The sequence below is a fragment of the Halichoerus grypus genome, chromosome 1, assembly GCF_964656455.1.
Source record: "Halichoerus grypus chromosome 1, mHalGry1.hap1.1, whole genome shotgun sequence".
NCBI lineage: Eukaryota > Metazoa > Chordata > Mammalia > Carnivora > Phocidae > Halichoerus > Halichoerus grypus.
In genome coordinates this window covers 134,989,018-135,009,495 of record NC_135712.1, presented here as the reverse complement: position 1 = coordinate 135,009,495, position 20,478 = coordinate 134,989,018, and the positions used below count along the sequence as shown (strand labels likewise).

The 20,478-nt window shown below is 38.2% G+C and overlaps 1 protein-coding gene across 2 annotated transcripts in view; it reads left to right on the top strand.

Annotated features, from left to right (window-relative positions):
* Positions 1 to 5,378: 5,378 nt before the first annotated feature.
* The window catches only part of ZNF385D (zinc finger protein 385D), an 891,953-nt gene continuing 876,853 nt past the window's right edge, over positions 5,379 to 20,478 (top strand). Inside the window, exon 1 of one of the 2 annotated variants that reach the window (XM_078072288.1) lies at positions 5,379 to 5,790. In XM_078072288.1, the coding sequence (XP_077928414.1) occupies positions 5,685 to 5,790 (106 nt within the window). In that variant the 5' untranslated portion in view covers positions 5,379 to 5,684. The remainder of the gene's footprint in view (positions 5,791 to 20,478) is intronic. The other variant, XM_078072281.1, reaches the window with a different exon arrangement.

The window sequence follows — 20,478 nt, the reverse complement described above, 5'->3', positions numbered from 1 at the left end:
TTATATCAGACATGTGATTTAAATAAATTTGTGTTCCCCCAGAGTACCCATCACAGTACCTTGCAAATAATAATGCTTATCAAAATAATAATTGCTGCATTCAAGATAGGTTTCTTTGGGTTGCTATAAAGCAGTAATAATGAAATACTCAAATACTTGGGCAGGTTAGTTCTACAGGCTTCTCTGTGAAGTAAATTCTTATCATGAGGAATGACAGATCGATGTGACAGTACAAAGACTTGCTTCTCTGTTCTCAGTTCAGGATAACTCTGTAAGGTCCATTCAGCCCAGAACTCGTGTGGAGTTGGTGGAGGCCTTTGCTGAGACTGCACTGGAGTTCAGCTTTCCTTTTTTTTTTTTTTCAGCTTTCCCTTTTACTCAGTTCTACTTCCTTAGCTCTCTCATAGGTGTTGACCTCAAGGGCTCTCCCCAGTAAACTTCCTGCACATAAATTTCCATGTCTCCAAGTCTGTTTCCTGAAGAACCCAACCTAAGACAAAAGGCATGTGGACAGATAGCATTTATTAACTCTATTTTGCTTTTTTAGAGACAACATTTTAGAGTGGAAATTAAATATGCTTTCTAATCAGAGAGATTGAAGTTTATTAGGTACCATCTCAGGGAAGTTACTTTATCTCTCTGAGCATGTTTTCTCATCTTGGAAGAGTGATTTTACTAGGTTGAAGATCATCCTACTGCAGCATTTGACAAAATCTAGGCGCTCAGTATAGGGAGGCCGAAAGTTGGTAAAGCTGAATCACTAGAAGGCTAAATATCTAGAGCACATTTTCTGAACCCCTCCCAGAAGTGCTTTTTATTAATTGTGTTGTAATACTATGTCTTGATTTGTAGTAAATCTTTCTCTTTAAGAAGCCACATGAATTCCAAGTTACTCAAAGTTCTAGGGGTGAGATTTCCCTCAGTTTGGGGAGTAGGAGCAATTTTTACAGCATGAGAGACTGGGATTTACAAATCTTCATCTCAGACAATGACAGTTCTGTAACATCTCAGTGGATTCCAAGGCCGAGAGTCTGGCTCTGTGTTCATTCACAGCATTGGTGTTGACCCACACTGCTGACAACTTTGCTGTCCTTCCTTGACCCAGTTTTCTCTTTCCATTATCTGATTTAATTGTTATGGCCTTGGCATTTTATTATAAACCGCCATTTTGGAAAGTGTTGGGCTAAGCATAAATTGATGTCCAAGATTTCGATCTTGAATCTTCCCCACACTAAATACAATCTGTGTTTCTGTGAACTTGATCAGTCTTTCCCTATAATCCCTGTCCATTATTCACCTTTGTGTTTCATTTATCGCCTTTTCATCTTGAACTCTATATTCAACTATCATACCTGAGGTGAGCACCAACCCCAAACACCAACTACTGTGTTTTTAGTACTTACTATGTACCAAGCATTATATTAAATGCTTTACAACAGGGGTTTACAAAGGGTGGTTTCTAGGCCAGAAACATCCCTGGTAAACTTTTTAGAAACTCAAATTTCTGAGACTCATCTAAGATCTAGTAATACACTAACTCTTGCGGGGAGGCTAAGCAATCTGTTTTGACAAGCCCCCGAAGTGATTCTGCTGAATGCTCTAGTTTGAGAACTGCTGCTTTAACAATATTGTCTCATTTTATTATAAAGGCCTAAAACTGAAAGGAAAATAGTCTTATCCTTATCCCTGTTTTACAGTTGAGGAAACTAAGACTCAGAGAGATTAGGTAAATTGTGCAAGGTCTCACACATTCCATGGCAAACCAACCCCAGGTCTGAAAGACTTTGGGAGTCCCTCCTCTCAAGTTCTACTCCATGAAACCCCTCATTGTTGGATGTCCTACAGTTTCTACTTTGTTGATTACTAAACTCAGGTAAGCCATGCTGCATACTTTGTTTCCGTACTTTTGTCCTTGAATTTTCCTCGGAGAATAACAAATAAAAATGCTGATTAACTTCATTATAATAAATATATGTTTTACCTCTGAGATAGGTTCCCACCTTGCTTGTAAGATCACTTGGTGATCTTTCTTCTCATCTTTTGTGAATTCACTGTGATATCCCTGTCAAAACTTGTTCCAAATATTCTCTACTTTTTTCTAGCTCACAATGCTATTTCTTCAGTAGAAGTCCTCATCTCTGTTCTCCTAGAGATCCAGGGACAAGATAATGTAAGCCTTTCTTACATCCTGCCATTTCACTTTAGAATCTCAGTACATCTTCTTGTTTCTATTCCTGTGTTCTTTCTTCTAAGGAACAGGTGACCCTTTTCTCTGTTAAGATTGATTACCTACACTCTTGGTTCACTAGTCCTGTTTTTCTTTTCAGATATTGCTCAATCAATTCTCCCCTTCTCTCACCTGGAACTTTTTTCCCCACACATTTGGCCCCTTAACCTCATCAATGAAGTATGTTTGGACTTTCCTTTTTTCTACAGAGGAACAACCTTCCTCAATCCTGCTATCAGCCCTCTACCTCCAATCTCTCTCTTTCATCTTCAGTTGATTGTCAAATTTCTTTAAAGAATAATCTAAGATTCTTCTTTAATTCCTTTGCCACTCATAATAGTGATATCTTTTCTGTGCAACACTATTCTTGAAAGTAATCAATTAAATTTGTAAAACTAGATCCTCCTCCAAAACAAATCTAAAACCTTCCTCAGTTGTTTTAATGTTTCTCCTTTAATACCTCTGTCCCATTTGTTATCTGCTGTCATTTCCATTTCTGTGACAAAACTTTTCCCTAATTTGGTTTTCATGACATTGAAATAACAGCCCACTTAGCCATCTCTTCCCATCTTTTCGGTTGTGATTTGGTGTCTCTTACTCTTTCTATCCAATTATTAATTCAGTGAACATTTTTAGAGGCTACTATGTGTCAGGTTAGTGCAAAAAAATATAAGTGAGAAAACAGTACACTATCTCGATCCTCCAAACTGTTTATGCAGGGGGTGCTCTTATCTGTGGTTCATGGATGCTGATGGGCTGAGGAACAGGAAGAGACATAGTTCTAAGCTTCTCTCCTAAGCACTTTGTGTTTCTTTCTCTATTCAACCTCACTAACTTTACATTCTCCAACAATTAACTCCATATACATGCCCATGGCTCTAAAAAAAAAAAAATGAAACTGAACACAGGCTCTAACCCAGAATCTATTTCCTCAAAGCAAGGCTTCTGTTCCTAACTGTGTAATCAACTGCATCTGAATATCTCCCCCACACCTCTGACTAAAAATGTCCAAAGAAAATTGATTATCTGATAGCCTTTCCCCGATAAGCATAAAAATACAACCAACTGTAAGTTTCCTTCTTGACTTCTCAGTTCTTAACGGTGTCACCTATTTCTAGTACTCCAGGCATAAAACCTTAGAGAGCTCTTGAATAAATCTCTCTCTTCCACACAGTTGCTATATTTCTGTTAATTATGTCTCCTTTTAAAGATCTTTATATTTCATTTCCCACAACTGGTATCATTGTTTGTATCTTTATGATCTCTTACCTGTGGCTTCCACTGCCTCCTAAGTGCTTTCTACAACTCTATTTTCTGCTTCTAGTTCAGCCCTTTAACTTGTTTTATAAAATCTTCTTGCTGTATTTCTGATCATGGTGGTCCCCTGCTCAATACTTTTAAAGTGAGGTACAAACTGCTCAGGGTAGAAGTCATAGCATCTGCCAATCTTTCAAGCTGTTTCTTCCACCTACTTCCATGCAGTGTATGTTTGGGCCAAGGGTCCACTACTCCCCATACATTTCTGCTCTTACTCTTTCACCTTGAGTGTCCTTCCTTTTTACTTCTGCCTGATGGAATCATATCACATTTAAAGGTTGGTCTAGAATGACTTTCCTTCTGTGAAGTCTCTCCAGACCTCTCTGCCTTTTAAACCCTCTGTGCTAATGTATTTGGTATTCTCTTGTGGCACCATAGACTGCCTAATAAGGTGTTTATTGGTATATGTAAAATTGTTCTTTCAAAGTCTTTACCATGGTAAAGACTTATTAACACTTGGTGAACTAAAATGATAGGATGAGTGTTTAAATCCAGATGAAAGCATGTGGAGAGAGAGGATCAAACCAAACTAACATAGTCATGCTAAGTTGAAACAACATATTTTTTAGTGCATTTACTATATTTCTCTTTTTATTTCTTTCTTCTTGGCATTTACTCTTCCTGGTTTTCTTTATCTATTAGCTTGAAAAGTGATTTAACTACTTGATAATACATACATCAACAGTGCTGCATTATCTGCTAAAGTCAACAACTGGCTGCGAGGATGAATAGACTATGCTTTAGAGGATGTTACTTAGCATTTTCTTTCTAAATGACCCTGTGTTTGCAGGGTGGTCACTGCTGATTATTTTTTAGAACTCTCTTGAGAACATATAGCAAATTACTGTTATCTTTATATACTTTCATCAACATTAGTATTCCTAATAATTTTATCAAGAGCAATGATTAATGACAATAATGACAGCATTTTATATATATGGGGCATTTTATACCTTTGCACTCTGTTCATGTTTTTAAGTTATTTGGCCTCCATAGCATGCTGAAACCCCATGAAAGACAGTGTCTCAGTGACTTGTTATTTCAGATCATCTTACAAATAGTTGGTGGCTCAGCTGATATTAGAAAGCGAGTTTATATTGTTTGTGTTCTGCAACTCAAAATGTGGTCCTTGGATCAGCAGCCTCTGCCACACCATTAGACTTGGGGAGAATCTCAGGCCCTACTCCAGACCAATTGGAACAGAATCTGAACTTTAACCAGATTCCCTAGATGATCAGTGTGCACAACAAAGTTTGAGAAACATCCCTCTACCTCCTAAGAAAGGACAACAGAGGCTGTGTCTTCATCCCCAGGGTATTATAGTTGGGGGGAGGGAGAGGGGGAAAGGGAGAGAGAGGGCAGGAGAGAGGGAGTTAGGGAGAAACAGAAGGGAGACTGACAGAGGTATCTGGTGAAGGAAAAAAATCCCAGTAGGACTTGGGTCCCTCAAGAGGGGTGAGAACTGGGGTTTTGTGGAGGTGGGACTTTCCTGTGAATTTGTAGGATCTTCACTCTATCACTTCGTATCTGCACTCAGGTTGGAGGTTCCCTGTTAAAAAAAGGGGGGGGAGGGGGTGAGTGAGGGGTGGAGGTGGGTTTGTTTTCAGGTATAACAGTTAGCAACCCAGGAGGATAAAGGACCTAAGCGCAAAAGGAAAGCCCCTTTCCTGAGCCTCCCGAAGCAGCTCAACGAGCTCATTTGTAATACCTCTAGTTTCTGGATGCATTTCCCTTCCTCGCATTTCCCCTTAACACCCAGGACCCACTCATACCATTAAAGCTAGTTCCTCGCCTCTCGGTTTCTTTCTCTCTCCTCAGTCTTCTTTCTTTTCCCGGGCACCCCCGGGCCGGCCCCTCCCTCCGCGCCAGCTTGCACCTCTCCCCAGCTGGATGCACCTGAGGCTGGCTCGGGCTCCGGACGCGTGCGGAGCGCCACCGGGTGCGGTGGAAGCAGAGGCACGCTGACAGCCGCCTCCAGCCCGCGCCTGAGGGACAACACGCGTGGCGCTTGCTTCAGGGATATTCTCCGCGGCAGCCGCTCGCGCCTCGCCTCGTGGTGACTATCACCACCGAAGCTGCAGGCGGGCAGTTGTGCGCCCCCGGGGCCAGCCAGCCCGGGCGGCCGCCCCTGCTCCTCCCGATGCCAGGGCCAGGGCGCCGAGCCGCCGCCAGCAGGAGGATGAAGGGCTCGGCGGGAGGAAGGAGAGAAAAGCTGCCGGGGGCGACGAAAGCTCAGCCCAGCCACGGTAAGTTGAGCGCAAAAGGGGTGTTTCGGTTCGGGTGGCGGAGTTGGCTGGGGTGCTGGGCACGGGTGCTGGGCTTGTGCCCCCGCGAGAGGTGAGGTGAGGTGCACGGAATGGGCATTTGCAGTGTCCACACCCGGGACGTCCCCCTTTCCCGTGTACCCCATACCGTCAGTCTGCCCCCATGCCTCTTCCGCTCAGCGCCCAGCAGAGAGGTGAGGTAGATGTGGGGGCCGAGTGTGGAGCGCAGAGCTTGAGGGGCTCCCGCTGACTGAAACCAGGGGCAGAGGAAGCAGCGGCGGGGGGCGACAGGGTCAGCCAGGCTCTGGCTGGAGTCGAGGGCTGGGCCACCGAGGATGGGCCTGTCTCCTATTGGGTGTGTGGGGGGGGGAGGGGGGGCGCGCTCCCTCCTCGGGAAACCTGGCGAAGTTGTTGGGATAAGAAAGCACAGCGGGCCAGCTTCATGATTGTCTGTTCTTTTTATTTTCTCCCTTCTTCGTCTTTTTTTTTTCTTTCCTTTTTTTTGTTTCTTTTCAAGATCTTCAGGATGCACAGGATTTGCGCGCAGTGTGGGGAGCTACTGTGTTATAGGAAGCTTTCCTCCAGGGGAATAATTTTAACATTTAGGGTGGAGTTGGGAGGTTAAGGGTAAATCAGTGTCCCGGGATCTGGGATCTGATTGCCTTCCTGGTCCAGGGGACTGAGTTCGAAGAGAGAGCACAGGGTGAGAGTACCTTGTGACTTCTTGCATGTAGGGAGAAGTTTTATTGTGGGTGCAAATTGGGGTCAGAGGAAAACTGCCTCGCCCAATACAGTATCGCCCCTTGTGAAATGCTCAATTCCCTCTGTCACCCCTTACAGTTCACACTTGTCTGCATCACGTATTTCTGTAGATGATGTTTGTCTGCTTTAGCTTGAGCTGCAGCTAAAGTAACAAGGATGTGATGTTCGTGGGTGTTTGAGCACCCCAAATTCTGGAATCTTGAACTGACTTCGAAGACTACTTTGTGTTCTGTAGGTGTAACTAAGGACCCTGGAGCTAGTGCTTTTTTATGACAGTCCTGTGGTGCTTTCTTGGGATGTCATGGGGGAAATTTCTCTCTCTTCTCTTGAGGCTGTTTGCTAGTTGTCTGTTAAAAGTGATTTTCATGTCCAGTCAATTCTGGTTCACTGTGTTCTCTGAAACCAACTGGAAAGGCTTATTTCCCTCTGGGTTTTCATGTCACTTTTGCCCTGTACTGGGTAATCTAGTCACTATAATCTCTGGTCTGTAAGCATGAAAGGCAAATATGGGTCATTTCAAATTATGTAGATTGATGCAGCACAGCGTGTCTGGGGTTTGCTGCAATTTCTTCACATTTCCTTCCAGATGTTCCTCGGAAATTAACTTGAGCACTCTATCCATGGAGCTAAAACATAGACTGGGGGAATGGGCAAACATCTTGAGTTAATGTATTATCTTAGATTCCAGTAAACAAAGTGCTGGGAGCTTGCTATGTTAGGAAAAAGGAAACTAGGCCAAAATATAGGATGTCTGGACTGTTTTTGTTCTGTGACAAAGTGGCTGAAGGACCTTTGGGGTCATTTGACAACAACAAGAACAATAGTAATAATGACATCAAACATTTTTTTTTCCCATTCACTGCACACTAAGCAACATATTAAGGGCTTTACAGCTCCTGTAAATGCATAACATCCCCAAGAAGGCAACATCCTTACATCTCCATTTTGTCGATAAGGAAAAAGGAGGCTTAGACATGTAAATTGTGGAAAATTTCCAGTTAATGTTTTAGAACCCAAGATTGCTGGACTCCAAAATTAGATCCTTTAGCCACTACACAATCTTGTTAACCTCACTTGAAAAGTGGGAGTACTACTTGAGTTCTCAACCCCATGAAAAATTAGTACGACAATGACCACATCATAGGTTGATTTCTTCACAACTATTTAAAATGTTTAACAGAAATGTCGAACTTAGACTTCAAACAAATGAAAATTATGTGGCATTTATGTAATTTGGTCTGCCATCTCTAGAGAGAGCTAAATGCTGAGGTCTTGGTGTTTCCCTTGACAGTGTTCCTTCTTTGAGCCCCTTTATTGTAAATCAATAGTAGTATAGTCTAGCCTTTCTCTTAACAATGTGTGATTTATAACATCAAACATACCTGGTGCTAACATCACGTTTGTATGACTCTCTAGAGTTATCCTGAGGTCTACCTGGACACTCTTATATTTTAGCCAGCTTATAATTAATGCTCAGATCTTAACAAGATGTTGAATTTCTATTAAGAGATACTAGCAGCTTGTTTGAAAATTTCCTTTCTATTTTCAACAGTATTTTCAAAACAATTACACCCCCTGCTGTGATTTGCTATTTACTAGGTGCATCAAAAGTTCAGTAATGAAAAATGTTTGCAATTCAACAAAACATAGTGTCTCATCTCTGGTAACAACTTCAGCTAAAAGATTCACATCCAATTGAGGCCTTATTTTATCTGAAATTTAATTAAGATGTTGCATTTCTTCCTGCAAAGTGTATGCAGGTTGTTGGGTACCCGACTTCCACTCTTTTCTTGTAATCTCCAACTTTATAAATTCATTAGTGATGAGTTCTTCAGATAATTTATGTTCGTGCTTGTCTAAAGATTTTGAGGTTTTATAACTAAGAGCAAGAACAACAAATAAGATGCATATGTCGTATTTCTTCACAAGCTGTAATTATGCTTATCTGGGGAATAGTGATATATGTTAAGTCATAGATCTGATTTGCCTGCACATGAATGGAATTATCAGATAAAAGTATATAAATCCATTGGCATACTAATGATACTCACACCCCAGATGTGGGAACAGCTTTGGAAAATAGAGAATCTTTGAGAAGTTAAGCTACTTTACTATGTTTCATTGCACTTGAGTAGTATCTTGTTGTTTTCAAATAAAACTACATTTCTCTATTCTAGTAAACTAGTGGTTATTCCCATGATTTCTTTTGTTTTAGGGTTAAATTGTATTTTCTGGTAGTAACTTAGCATTGCATGAAATATAAATTTGTGTCTTTTCTCTTGATATATTCGAAGCCTTAAAAAAATCACATTTTGCCTACCATAAACAATACATTTCTGAATATATATGGGTTTTAGCAGGAATATAAAAAATAGTGTAGTAATAACTTGCCTAGAGGTTTTATTTTTTGGAAGTAGATAATGAGGTTGTTATAGTGGTTAACATGTTTAACCTTAGTAATGAAGTATTGAAACTAATTTTGAATATGAATTGTTGAATTGCAAAATACTTTATGAGGAGTATCTTGTAAGTGGGTTAACCTTATAATCACATGAACATATGTTCTGTGTTTTACAAATTTTTTCAAGTTTCATATTTGCACAATAGGACTATTAGTTTATTTGATATTATTTGGTGATTTGAACAGCCAGATCTCTGGAAAATTATTTAAACTCGATAAGCATCTGAGTCACATTGATATCACAACTGAAGAAACTAATATGGGGGAACAATTTTTTTTTAATGTTTCAAGAGCTTAGAACTCAAGGTAGGTGAGACTCCTTAGTTTTTTGACAAGTGCTCTAAAGAAAGAGTTTGAATAAGATAAAGCCCGTGAGCTGAACATCAAACAAGCACTTCAGTAGCCTCTTAGGGAACCTAGATCAGCTCAAACGGAGTTATGTGCCTGAAATTCATTAGTGTAATTAATCTTTCGGACAAGTGAATAACACATTAGAGATCATTTAAAAAATTACAGTACATTAAAAATGTGTTAATTTATATATTCTAGGGCCTGCTAAAATTAGCAATAACTCCCCTTTCTGGATTGACCCAGCCTTAACTTAAAAAATAAAGTTCAATGACAGAGAACTTTAAGGATATTGAGAGGCAGAGATGAATCAAATTTCTTCACGAAGTCTTTATCCCATTTTAAATGTGATTTTAATCATATCCAGATAGTTCTGTACCACTTTGAGTGTTTGCCCAGATTGAGCATGGGATTCAAAAAGTATCTTATTCCTTAACCTACTGATGAACTGGTAGAGAATACTAGTACAGCATTCTAGAGTGGCAACAGGGTCGGGGCGCCTCGGTGGCTCAGTTGTTAAGTGTCTGCCTTCGGCTTAGGTCATGATCCCAGAGTCCTGGGGTCGAGCCCTGCGTCGAGCCCCGGCGGAGCCCCGCGTCGGGCTCCCTGCTCAGCGGGAAGCCTGCTTCTCCCTCTCCCACTCCCCCTGCTTGTGTTCCCTCTCTCACTGTATCTCTTTGTCAAATAAATAAAATAAAATCTTTAGAGTGGCAATGGGGAACTCTAGACCATTTAATGACTTTATCACTTTGTCTCCAGTGTCATCCAACCATATGTTTCATTTTTTGCCTTACTTGAAACACACAGGGGCAGTTCTCCCTGATCTGGAATTATATGTACCAAAGCAGGCAAACATGCAACATTCGTAAACTGGTCTTTTAGTGAGAGGTTTACAGTAAAGGAGAGTTCTTACTTTGCATCCGTGTAGTTACGTAGCCCATCTTCTAGCAAACAGTACTAATCTTGGCATATCTTGATTACCCAGTAGACCTATCTGTCACCATGAGAAGAACAAATACTAATACAGTACACTGTTAGGGAGGTCCATTTGAGGATTTAACTAAGGATTTCTCATAACATGGGGTCAGACTTTCTCTGTTAAATTTTTTTGTGATCTTGTAATGTGTCCTTTTTTATATCTAAAGAGTTAATCACTGCTGTTTGTATAATTTATTATTAAAAATTATTAGAGATTTGTTTCTCCTTTAACAATCTCTCAACTGAAATGAAAGAAAAATTAATGAAATGTTTCTATATTATTTTTATTTTACTTAGAGGAATACATTTGAAACTCCAGAAGGCATCCTGAAAAATCTAGATTTTAAAACTATTTTGTTGGGCGCCTGGGTGGCTCAGTTGGTTAAGCGACTGCCTTCGGCTCAGGTCATGATCCTGGAGTCCCTGGATCGAGTCCCGCATCGGGCTCCCTGCTCGGCAGGGAGTCTGCTTCTCCCTCTGACCCTCCCCCCTCTCATGTGCTTGCTCTCTCTCATTCTCTCTCTCTCTCAAATAAATAAATTAAAAAAAAAAAATCTTTAAAAAAAAAAAACTATTTTGTTGAGAACAACTTTTATGAGTTGGTCTCAGTGTACCAAATCTATCCAGAATACCTAGAATTTAAAGAAAAAAGATTTCAGGTACTGGATTGAGTTCTCAGCTAGTTAAAATTTTACATTCATCGTACAATTTGGCGTTAAAGTTATAGAGACAAAATAGTCATTTAACATGATGTAGCATTTAAGAATGTGAACTCAAGAACTAGAATGCCTGTGTTCGAATCCTTGTTCTGTTCCTTACAAGCTGTGAGAGTTTAGTCAACTTACCATACATTTCTGCCTTATCTATAAAATGGTGGTACTAAGTGACTTATTTCACAGGTTGAAGACTTAAGATGATATGCGTAAAGTGTTTCAAATAGTGTCTAGTACAACGTGAATATGCCATAGATATTAGCTATTTTTAATCATTGTCATATATTAGTTGTCTGTAGTTAGTGCACCAGATTGCCACAAACTTGGTGGGTTAAAACACTGAAATGTGTTCTCTCACAATTCTGGAGGTCAGAAATCTGGCATCAGTATCACCAGGCCGAAATCAATGTATCAGCAAAGGTGTGCACCGTCAGGAGGCTCCAGGGGAGAGGCTCTAGGGGAGAGGCTCTAGGGGAGAGGCTCTAGGGGAGAAGCTTCTTGCAGCTTGGGTGGCTGTTGGCATTCCTTGGTTTGTGGTCACATCACGCCTTTGTCTTCCCATTGCCTTCTCCTCTGTGAGAAGAATTTCCCACTGCTTTTCTTTTATAAGGACATTTGTGATTGCATTTGGGGTCTATCCTGGTAATTCAGAATAATTTCTTATTTTAAGCTCCTTAGCTTAATCACATTTGCAATGATTATTTTCCCAATAAGGTGACATTATAGGTTCTAGGTGTTAGGATCTGAGGGGCTGGAGTGGGGAGTGGGAGGGTTGGGTGTACATTATTTTGCCTTACTATAATCATCATCCTCATATTCTTATACTGTGCTGGATGTACGAAAAGATGGCAGAACCAACATAACTAAATTATGGAAAATGTAGAAAGGATCAGAAATTCCATATGTTTCTGAAGCACGTTGTCTTAATTTATGTTCAAATTTTGACCAGATTTTTAGATCAAAGACTTCAGGGCAGTTAATTATTTTCTGCTCACTTCAACATAATGCAGTCAGTAAATATTTGATGAGTGGTTACTATGTGCTGATAGAGTACTGATGCTGGGGATATCAATGTTGACAGGAAAAGCAAGGCCCTGGACTCATGGAGCATTTAGTGTATTAAAAAAATAGCTAGACAACTACTACCTTTTAACTAGTACTTTTATGAAGTACGATTGCCTTCTTATGTTTAAGATCAAGATTTTAGGAGCAAAGAAATGCTATTAAACTCACATTAGAGATAAGGAACTAGGCTAAGAAATACACATATACATAGCTAGGACAGGACAACTTTTAACTCAGTTCCTTCTGGTTGTACTATATATGCCATAAAATAAAATGAAAAAATCAGGAACAAATTTAACAAAATAAATAAAAATGCACTTTTAACAATATAAACAGAATTTTGTCAACCACATAATTAACTAGAAATATCAACTAATAAGATATTATGGTTAATTGGACTTGGGTTTAGCTGAAAAGTTAAGAGATTTTCTTCTAGAATTGTTATATTTTATATTTTTTTCTAAAAGGTATTAGTTGATTTTCTGGCCTTAGTGAATTGACATTATTTAATTACTTATTCTTTACCTTTTTTTAAAAGATTTTATTATTTATTTGACAGAGAGAGACAGAGAGAGAAAGTGAGCACAAGCAGGGAGAGTGGGAGAGGGAGAAGCAGGCTTCCCGCTGAGGGGAGCCCGATGCAGGGCTCGATCCCAGGACCCTGGGATCATGACCTGAGCCAAAAGCCGACGCTTAACAGACTGAGCCACCCACAGGTGCCCCTATTCTTTACCTTTTTAAAGAAAATTAATCATAATAAAAAACAAAACATAAAAAGTTGCCATCTAAACCAATTTTAAGTGCACAGTTGAGTGGCATTAAGTACATTCATAGAGTTGTGCAACCATCACCACCACTTATATCCAGAACTCTCTTCTTCTTGCAAAACTAAAACTCTACCCCTTTAAACAATAACTCCACATGCCCTTTCCTCCTATCCCCTGACAACCATCATTCTACTCTCGGTCTGTAAGTTTTTGACTACTGTGAGTACCTCATACAAGTGGAATCATTTAGTATTTGTCTTTTTTGTGACTGGTTTATTTCACTTAGCGTAATGACCTTAAGGGTCATCCAGGTAGTAGCATATATTAGAATATTTCTGTCCTATTATATGTATATATTACATTTTGTTTATCCATTCATCTATTGATGGGCACTTGGGTTGCTTCACATTATACCTATTGTGAATAATGCTGCTATGAACATGGATGTACAAACATTTCTTTCAGGCTGCTACCCAGAAGTAGAATTCCTGGATCATATAGTAATTCTATTTTTAATTTTTTGAGGAACTGCCATAATGTTTTCCTTAGTGGCTGTACCATTTTTCATTCCCAGTGCACAAGGGTTCAAGTTTCTCTGATCCTTGCCAAAACTCATTTTCTGTCCTTCCTTCCTTCCTTCCTTCCTTCCTTCCTATTGTTTTAATGGTAGCCATTGTAGTAGATATGAGGTGGTATGTTTTCATTTGCATTTCCCTAATGGTTAGTGTATTGAATATCTTTTTGTGTGGTTTGTATATTAACCGTTTGTATATCTTCTTTGGAAAAATGTCTTTTAAGTCCTTTGCCCATTTTTCAATTAGATTGCTTGTTTTGTTGTTCTTGGTGAGTTTTAAAAGTTCTCTGTATAAGGGTGCCTGGATGGCACGTCGGTTAAGCATACAAGTCTTGGCTTTGGCTCAGGTCGTGATCTCAGGGTTATGAGATTGAGCCCCTCGTCAGGGTCCATGCTCAGTGCAGGGTCGGCTTGAGATTCTCTCTCCCTCTCTTTCTGTCCCTTCTGCTCGTGCTCTCTCTCTCAAATAAATCTTAAAAAAAAAAAGTTCTCTCTATATTCTGATTAATCCCTTGTTTGATATAGGATTTGCAAGTTTTTCCCATTCTCTGGGTTGCCTTTTTACTCTGTTGACAGTGTTTTTTGATATGCCAATTAAAAATTTTTCAAAGTGCAATTTTTCATTTTTTCTTTTGTTGCCTGAGCTTCTGGTATCATGTTTAAGAAAACAATGTCCCTTCTTTACCTTTTTTGTAATGGGTTTGAGATGTTTTAAAAACAATGTGAAATATTGCTAAATTAAATTTACAAAATAAGGGACTAGAATGAGAAGGAATAGACTATAATTGCAGACTAAAATACGAATAATCTCACAAATGTAATGTTGATCAACAAAGGCCAGAAAGTCCAAAAAGCCTGATTCTATTCACACAAAGTTCAAAATTAAGCTAACTTATGAATACATCAGAGTTATCAGGGCAGAAGGGGGCAAGGTGCTGAAAATGTTTTGTTTCCTGATCTGAGTGTTGATTACATGAACTAATTCACTTGTAAAAATTCATCAAGTTGTACATATGATTTATGTACTTCTCTGTATTTGAATTACACTTAAAAAATTTAAAAATCAATTTGTTATTCAGAAGCACATGACAAAGAGAAATTTCCTTAGAAGTAGGCGAGGTAAGTAAAGAAATGCTCCAAGCTATGTTCTAAGGGTTTTTCCACTTGGAGGACTTGGTCCATAAATTGGGCCGTAAGTTTTTAAACAACAATCAGATCCATTGACACAGACACCATCAGAACTCTGTTGTTCAGGAGAAAAAGATCATTCCTAGGACTGAGACTGGAGGGAATTTTTCCCATGAGTCTTCATGAAAGGGGAATTGAATGGTGCAGTAAACAACATCTGTGTTGTTAATGTAGCAGAGACTTTCATAGGAATCTTTCTTACAAAGTACGGAGCAATTTAGTTACTGGATGCTTAACTTTGGATTACCTTTGGTTTGGCTTAACTTTAAACATTTCAAGGTTTCTACAGGAATGGGAAAGCCATGTATCCCTTAGACAATGCTTTATAAGTTTTGCTCCCTTTAATGACACTTTTAGCCATAGTTCCATGGCAGTGAGCTTGAGCCCACTTTCTTAGACAAATTCTTAGTGCTGATACTCTTTTTGATGAGTTAAAAACTGGAGTCAGCTTGATCCTTGGGGAACCTGAGAAAATGGATACCTTCTAGGAAGGAGAGGGTATGAGCTGCTGGTAAGTCCATATTTGCCTAGAATTAATAAGTAGGATACAGTGAACTAATTTGGATTTCCCTTGACAATTCTTCACAGCTCTTCACAGGCCTCTCTAATCATCAATAATCTAAATAATGATAGCTACAGTCTCATAGAGAATAATTCCATTATGACAGGGACCATGTTGTATTAATCTTTCTACCTCTTGTAATGCTTGAAAGTGCCTTGAACAAAGTAGGTATCCCCAAACATTGTTGAATGAATAATTAAATTCCATTCTGTGGTGGATACAGCTCAGTTATTGGTTAATTAATGGCTTTAGTAGGTTGAATAAAGTTTTTTAGTACCTCATAAAGAAGAGTTTGACTTTAGGAAATTGCTTTCAAAGTACATTTTTCAGTTCCTATGGATTTTGGTGAGCACTCTGTATTTGTAAAAATTCCTTATTAATTAGTGGCATAACTCTTAATTATTTATTAATCATAAATTATGTCTGATGCCAATGCATACTTCCTTGACTCTTTATAAATAAAAAAACATAACAAGTTAACCTGAAGAGATGTTACCAGAACTTTAAAAAATGTTTTCTCTTTTTAGATCATAAATTAGAACATGATTTCTTAATTTAAATTTTCAAAAGTTGAAGAGGAGCCATTCAGAAATCTGAGGAAGTTAGAAGAAAGAATTTTCTTCCTTAAGAGATTGCCTTTAACAAAGTAAAAGTTTACCTAATTAGGATGTTTTAGCATGCATAAGAAAGTTTGAGAAAAACTAAATACTATTCAGGGTAGAAAAGGTTGCCATTACAAATGATGGGATTCACATCTCTGTGTCCATTTAGAGCAAGACTTCTTTTCCTATTAATGCACATACTAAAATCTTATGTCATACTAAATTCTGTTTCACAGAATACAGAAATGACATCTGTATTTTCTCATTTGTTTCTTCCCACAAATTAGGGGGGTAGGTTTTACCATTAACCACAATCACATTTTTTTAAGATAAGGAAACAAAAGTTCAAGTGATTTTACAAGGCCAAGTAACTTGGAGGTAGCAAAGTTGGATCATGAACTCACCATGTCTGACTCAAAGCTTGGTGTTCTCTGTGCTACCCTGAATAGTTTCTTTTTCTTTTCACATATGCAGGGAGATAGCTTCTGTTAAGTCTATCATACATTGGAATGAATTACCGGGGACAATGATAGTATATGACTGGAATGGAGATGAGAACAATCAATAAATGACAGTATTAAGGGAGTACTAATGAAACTTTAATTTGAAAATTGCTCTGCAATGTATTCCAAGATAGGTTTTATAACCATACTCAGATTTGATGTGAAGCTAAACTAATTTTATGCAAATGATAAAGTGACTTTAACAGTTATGTTATATACCTTGATGTGGTCCTTAAGGAAAATTGTCAGGACCATTAATAAGTTTCTAAATTGATTAGGCTAATTTGGTACTCCAAAAGGCATCTTCCTATAAATTAATGCTGCCTATTACATTCTGATTATAGCAAATTGCTTGCTTTCCATGCCCAAGTTTGAAAGTTTCCAGTCTCTGCATTTTTGTGCTTTCCCAGTCGTTGGCTTTCCATTTTGTCTTGCCACATCAGAGCAATGAATCATCTTGTCCATTAGCTGAGTTTGGAAATTCTGTGTTATTCAATGAATTTGTTTTTACTCCATCCCTTTGATAATTTGAAACCTGGCAACTTAACTACTTTCCCAAATGTGTTTGTGATGCAATGTCAATGAGTTTTGTTTTGAACAGCAAAAGACTGCAGTGGTTTTTTTTCTCATCTTTATAAATCAAATGCAATATTTTGATAACTGACATTGTGTGTTTCAGAATAATAAAAGGTTTAAGGTAATAATAGCTAGTGATCTCTAGAGGGGCGGCATAATCAAATAATATTAGAAGGCTCTCAATTTTTATGACCTGATGGAAACAGAAATGTGCCAACTGAGTCATCACCCTGATTATCAGAGTCTCATAGAAATACACAGTTATTCATTTCTATTTCATGAATTCCTACTAAAGAGTCAAAACATTAAAGTCAAAGTGTTATTTCTTTGTTTCTAACGCTTAAAGCGTGAGATGAACAGAGGGACACACAGTGAGACAACGTATGTCAACATAACGTGCCTCTCATGCCCCCTACAGTGAACAGGGCATACAAGGGCATTGGTATTTGTTCATTTGGAAAGAATTTTTAAGACTTCATGTCATTGCTTTGGTTATTAAACAGCATTGGATTTTGGAAGTTGGCTCGTATGGAAGCATGAGTAGAGTCTAGTAAAAATGATGGTAATAAATTATTGAAATTTGGTTGATTGTCATAATGTGTATAGTGAATACAGTAAAGTATGTCCTTTAGGATACTGCCAAGCACTGAACAATACTGACTGTGTCTGGAACTAGAATCATGGTGCTGATTCCGTGAATATGGCTGTGTGTGTATGGGACTATAATATGTGTCCACATACTAAAGTAGTTTGGAAGTCATTGGGAGGTTAGTTTGAGGATGGCTTGGCATATTTTTGTGGAAAACCGTAAACGTAGCTTGCTCTAAAAGAAAATTACCAGGCCTGTGTTTCAAAGAAAGAGATCATGCTCTTCCAATAGTCTAGTAAAGGTTTATTTAGCTCTTACTTTATTAGTTCCTGAAATTTTTCAGAAAATGAAACAAGTTGTCAGAGTTCAACTGTGAATACTTTCCAAGATAACTTTGGAAATGTCCCCAAAGAAGATGTTTGTTAGAGCTAGCCAAGTGGCTGTGATTTTAATAGGATAATCCCAACCTCATGTGTCATGCTGTTTGTAGCTCTTCTTTTGCCTTCTGTTCAAGTAAGAACGTGATCCCATAAACAATTTTGAGAACTTAACTCTCCGTTAAAAATACCTTTTCATTGAACATTATGCTGCCTTTACTACATATGTCTCGTTCTCTTTTACAAATCACATAAAAAAATCATACGGCCAAGGAATAGAAATGATATCATACATTCATTTGTTTACATATGATTTATAACTAGTTTTCATGCCAGTGAGACATTTACTATCTCTATAGGGCATCATTTCCTGTCATTTCTACTGGTATTCCCATTGTCATCTCAAGCTGAGTTCATCATTTTGCCCCTAAATTCAGCTCCATTTCTTCTTGACTTGACTTTTTCTTTCAATACCAACACTGTTTTCTCTTTAACTATTTGTGTACATTAAATAGCAAATACCAATCTTGACTTACAATGACAGAAAGTACGTTGTTATCATTTTATGTTAATAATCATGAGGAACCTAAAAAAAAAAGGTCCTATAGTTAGTATCATTATATATTTTTTCAGATCTCACTATTACTGTGACCAGTACTAAATTTCATCAATGTGCCCAAAGTAGCAGAGCATCTACAAATATTCAAAGAAGTTTTTGCTGTATTTTTGAGCACAATGCAAAAGCTGTCTATTTTACTATTCTTTCTTGTAAAAGGCTAATACCAGCTCATTTTTAAGGAGGTATTGGATTCTGCAAGACAGAAAAATCTCTTGGAAGTTGCATAGTATTTCTGTATATATTTTAAGTTAGTTGGATCAATTCCAGCCTCCTCCTAGCATTACCCAATGATGGTAAATTTAAAATGGCCATACTAAGAGAAACATTCCACAATTATATTTTTATTTTGTTCCTAGAAATTAAGTCAAATAAGCAAGCATGTTTTCAGATTTCTTCCTTCCTTCCTTCCTTTCTTTCTTTTTCTTTTCTTTTCTTTTCTTTCTTTCTTTCTTCTTTCTTTCTTTCTTTCTTTCTTTCTTTCTTTTCTTTTCTTTTCTTTTCTTTTCTTTTCTTTTCTTTTCTTTTCTTTTCTTTTCTTTTCTTTTCTTTTCTTTTCTTTTCTTTCTTTCTTTCTTTCTTTCTTTCTTTCTTTCTTTCTTTCTTCTTTCCTCCCTCCCTCCCTCCCTCCCTCCTTTTTCTTTCTGTACAGGAAGTCAAAGCATCGTACTTTTTGCTAGATGTCAGAAAGGGGTCATCTGCTTCCATTTCCTGAGTTCTGAGCCTGGGTGTGTAATGAGATGTTTTGTAGGATTATGATATTGGGTCACTAAATCACATAGATGGTTCTATTAACTTTGGAGATGAGTATTTGCTTTTGCCATTTAAAATTTCAGTTCCAACTGGACATCCAATCTCAGTGCCATTCATTCTTCTAATGCTCAGTGTGTGCCTTCTTATAATGGCCATTCTAAATTTTGTCCTGCATTTCAAATCCTTGGTCCAATGCCTGCTCTTAAATTCAGAATCTTATCTGGTTTATGCTTTTCAGATGAAATAAAGATCATTAGACAAGCACGCCTTCAAAGTTTCCTTCTCTTATTACTAGTCACAGCTTTATTTATAACCATCCTGATTCACATACATCTCTACCTCAAAAGGATTGCTGTCCCAATGCCTGCTTACCTATTTTATGATCCACTTCCTCCTGGTACCTCTTAAACATTTTATCAATTACTCATCCTCTCTCTTAAAACTTCACTCTCTCTTTCCATCTGCTCTCCCTCCAGATCTGCTGTACTCTCCTTTCTATATAGAATAACTTCCTTCAAGCTGCTGCCCTAACTCTTTCCTTGTAGTCATTGTCAAACTTTTGGAAAGGGCAGTCTCTGTGCTTTTCTTTCATTTCTTCACCTCAATTTGTCTTACTTCTGAGACACTTTTCAAGGGTTACGCATGAACTTTATGTCAAATCCAAAGGTCTCTTTTCAATATTACTTAGTCCTAAACATGCTGAAATATTTGACTCTGCCGACTGTCCTTGTTATTCACTCAACAAACACTTACTGAGTGCCCAGTGCAGCATAAGATTCAAAGCCTGGAAATATGGATAAGATTCAGCATTTTATTTCCAGGAACTTTAAGTTAACTGGGAAAGGAGGAAATAATCAATTTAAAATAGAACATATAAAATGCTTATAGTGATTAGATCTGTTTACTAATCAGTCACTTGGAAGGATGGCAGTATTCCACTCCCCTGAAGTAAGGTTATGACAAGTCATTTGCTTTGGCCAAGAAAATGTGATTGGAAGTGATTTGTCACGTTTTGGCCAACGACTTTAAAGCTGGTGTGTGATTTGTTAGGTTCCTTTCCTCTGTCACAGAGACTGATAGTGTTTCAGATGGTGGAGGCTTTGGTAGCTTGTGACCCCGAGTGAGGATAATTTGCAGTGAAGGCCCTGCTGAACTGAGATGAACATGTTGTATGAGCAAGAAGTAAGTCTTTGTTTACTTAAGTCACTAAGATTTTAGGACTTTATTACTGCAGTG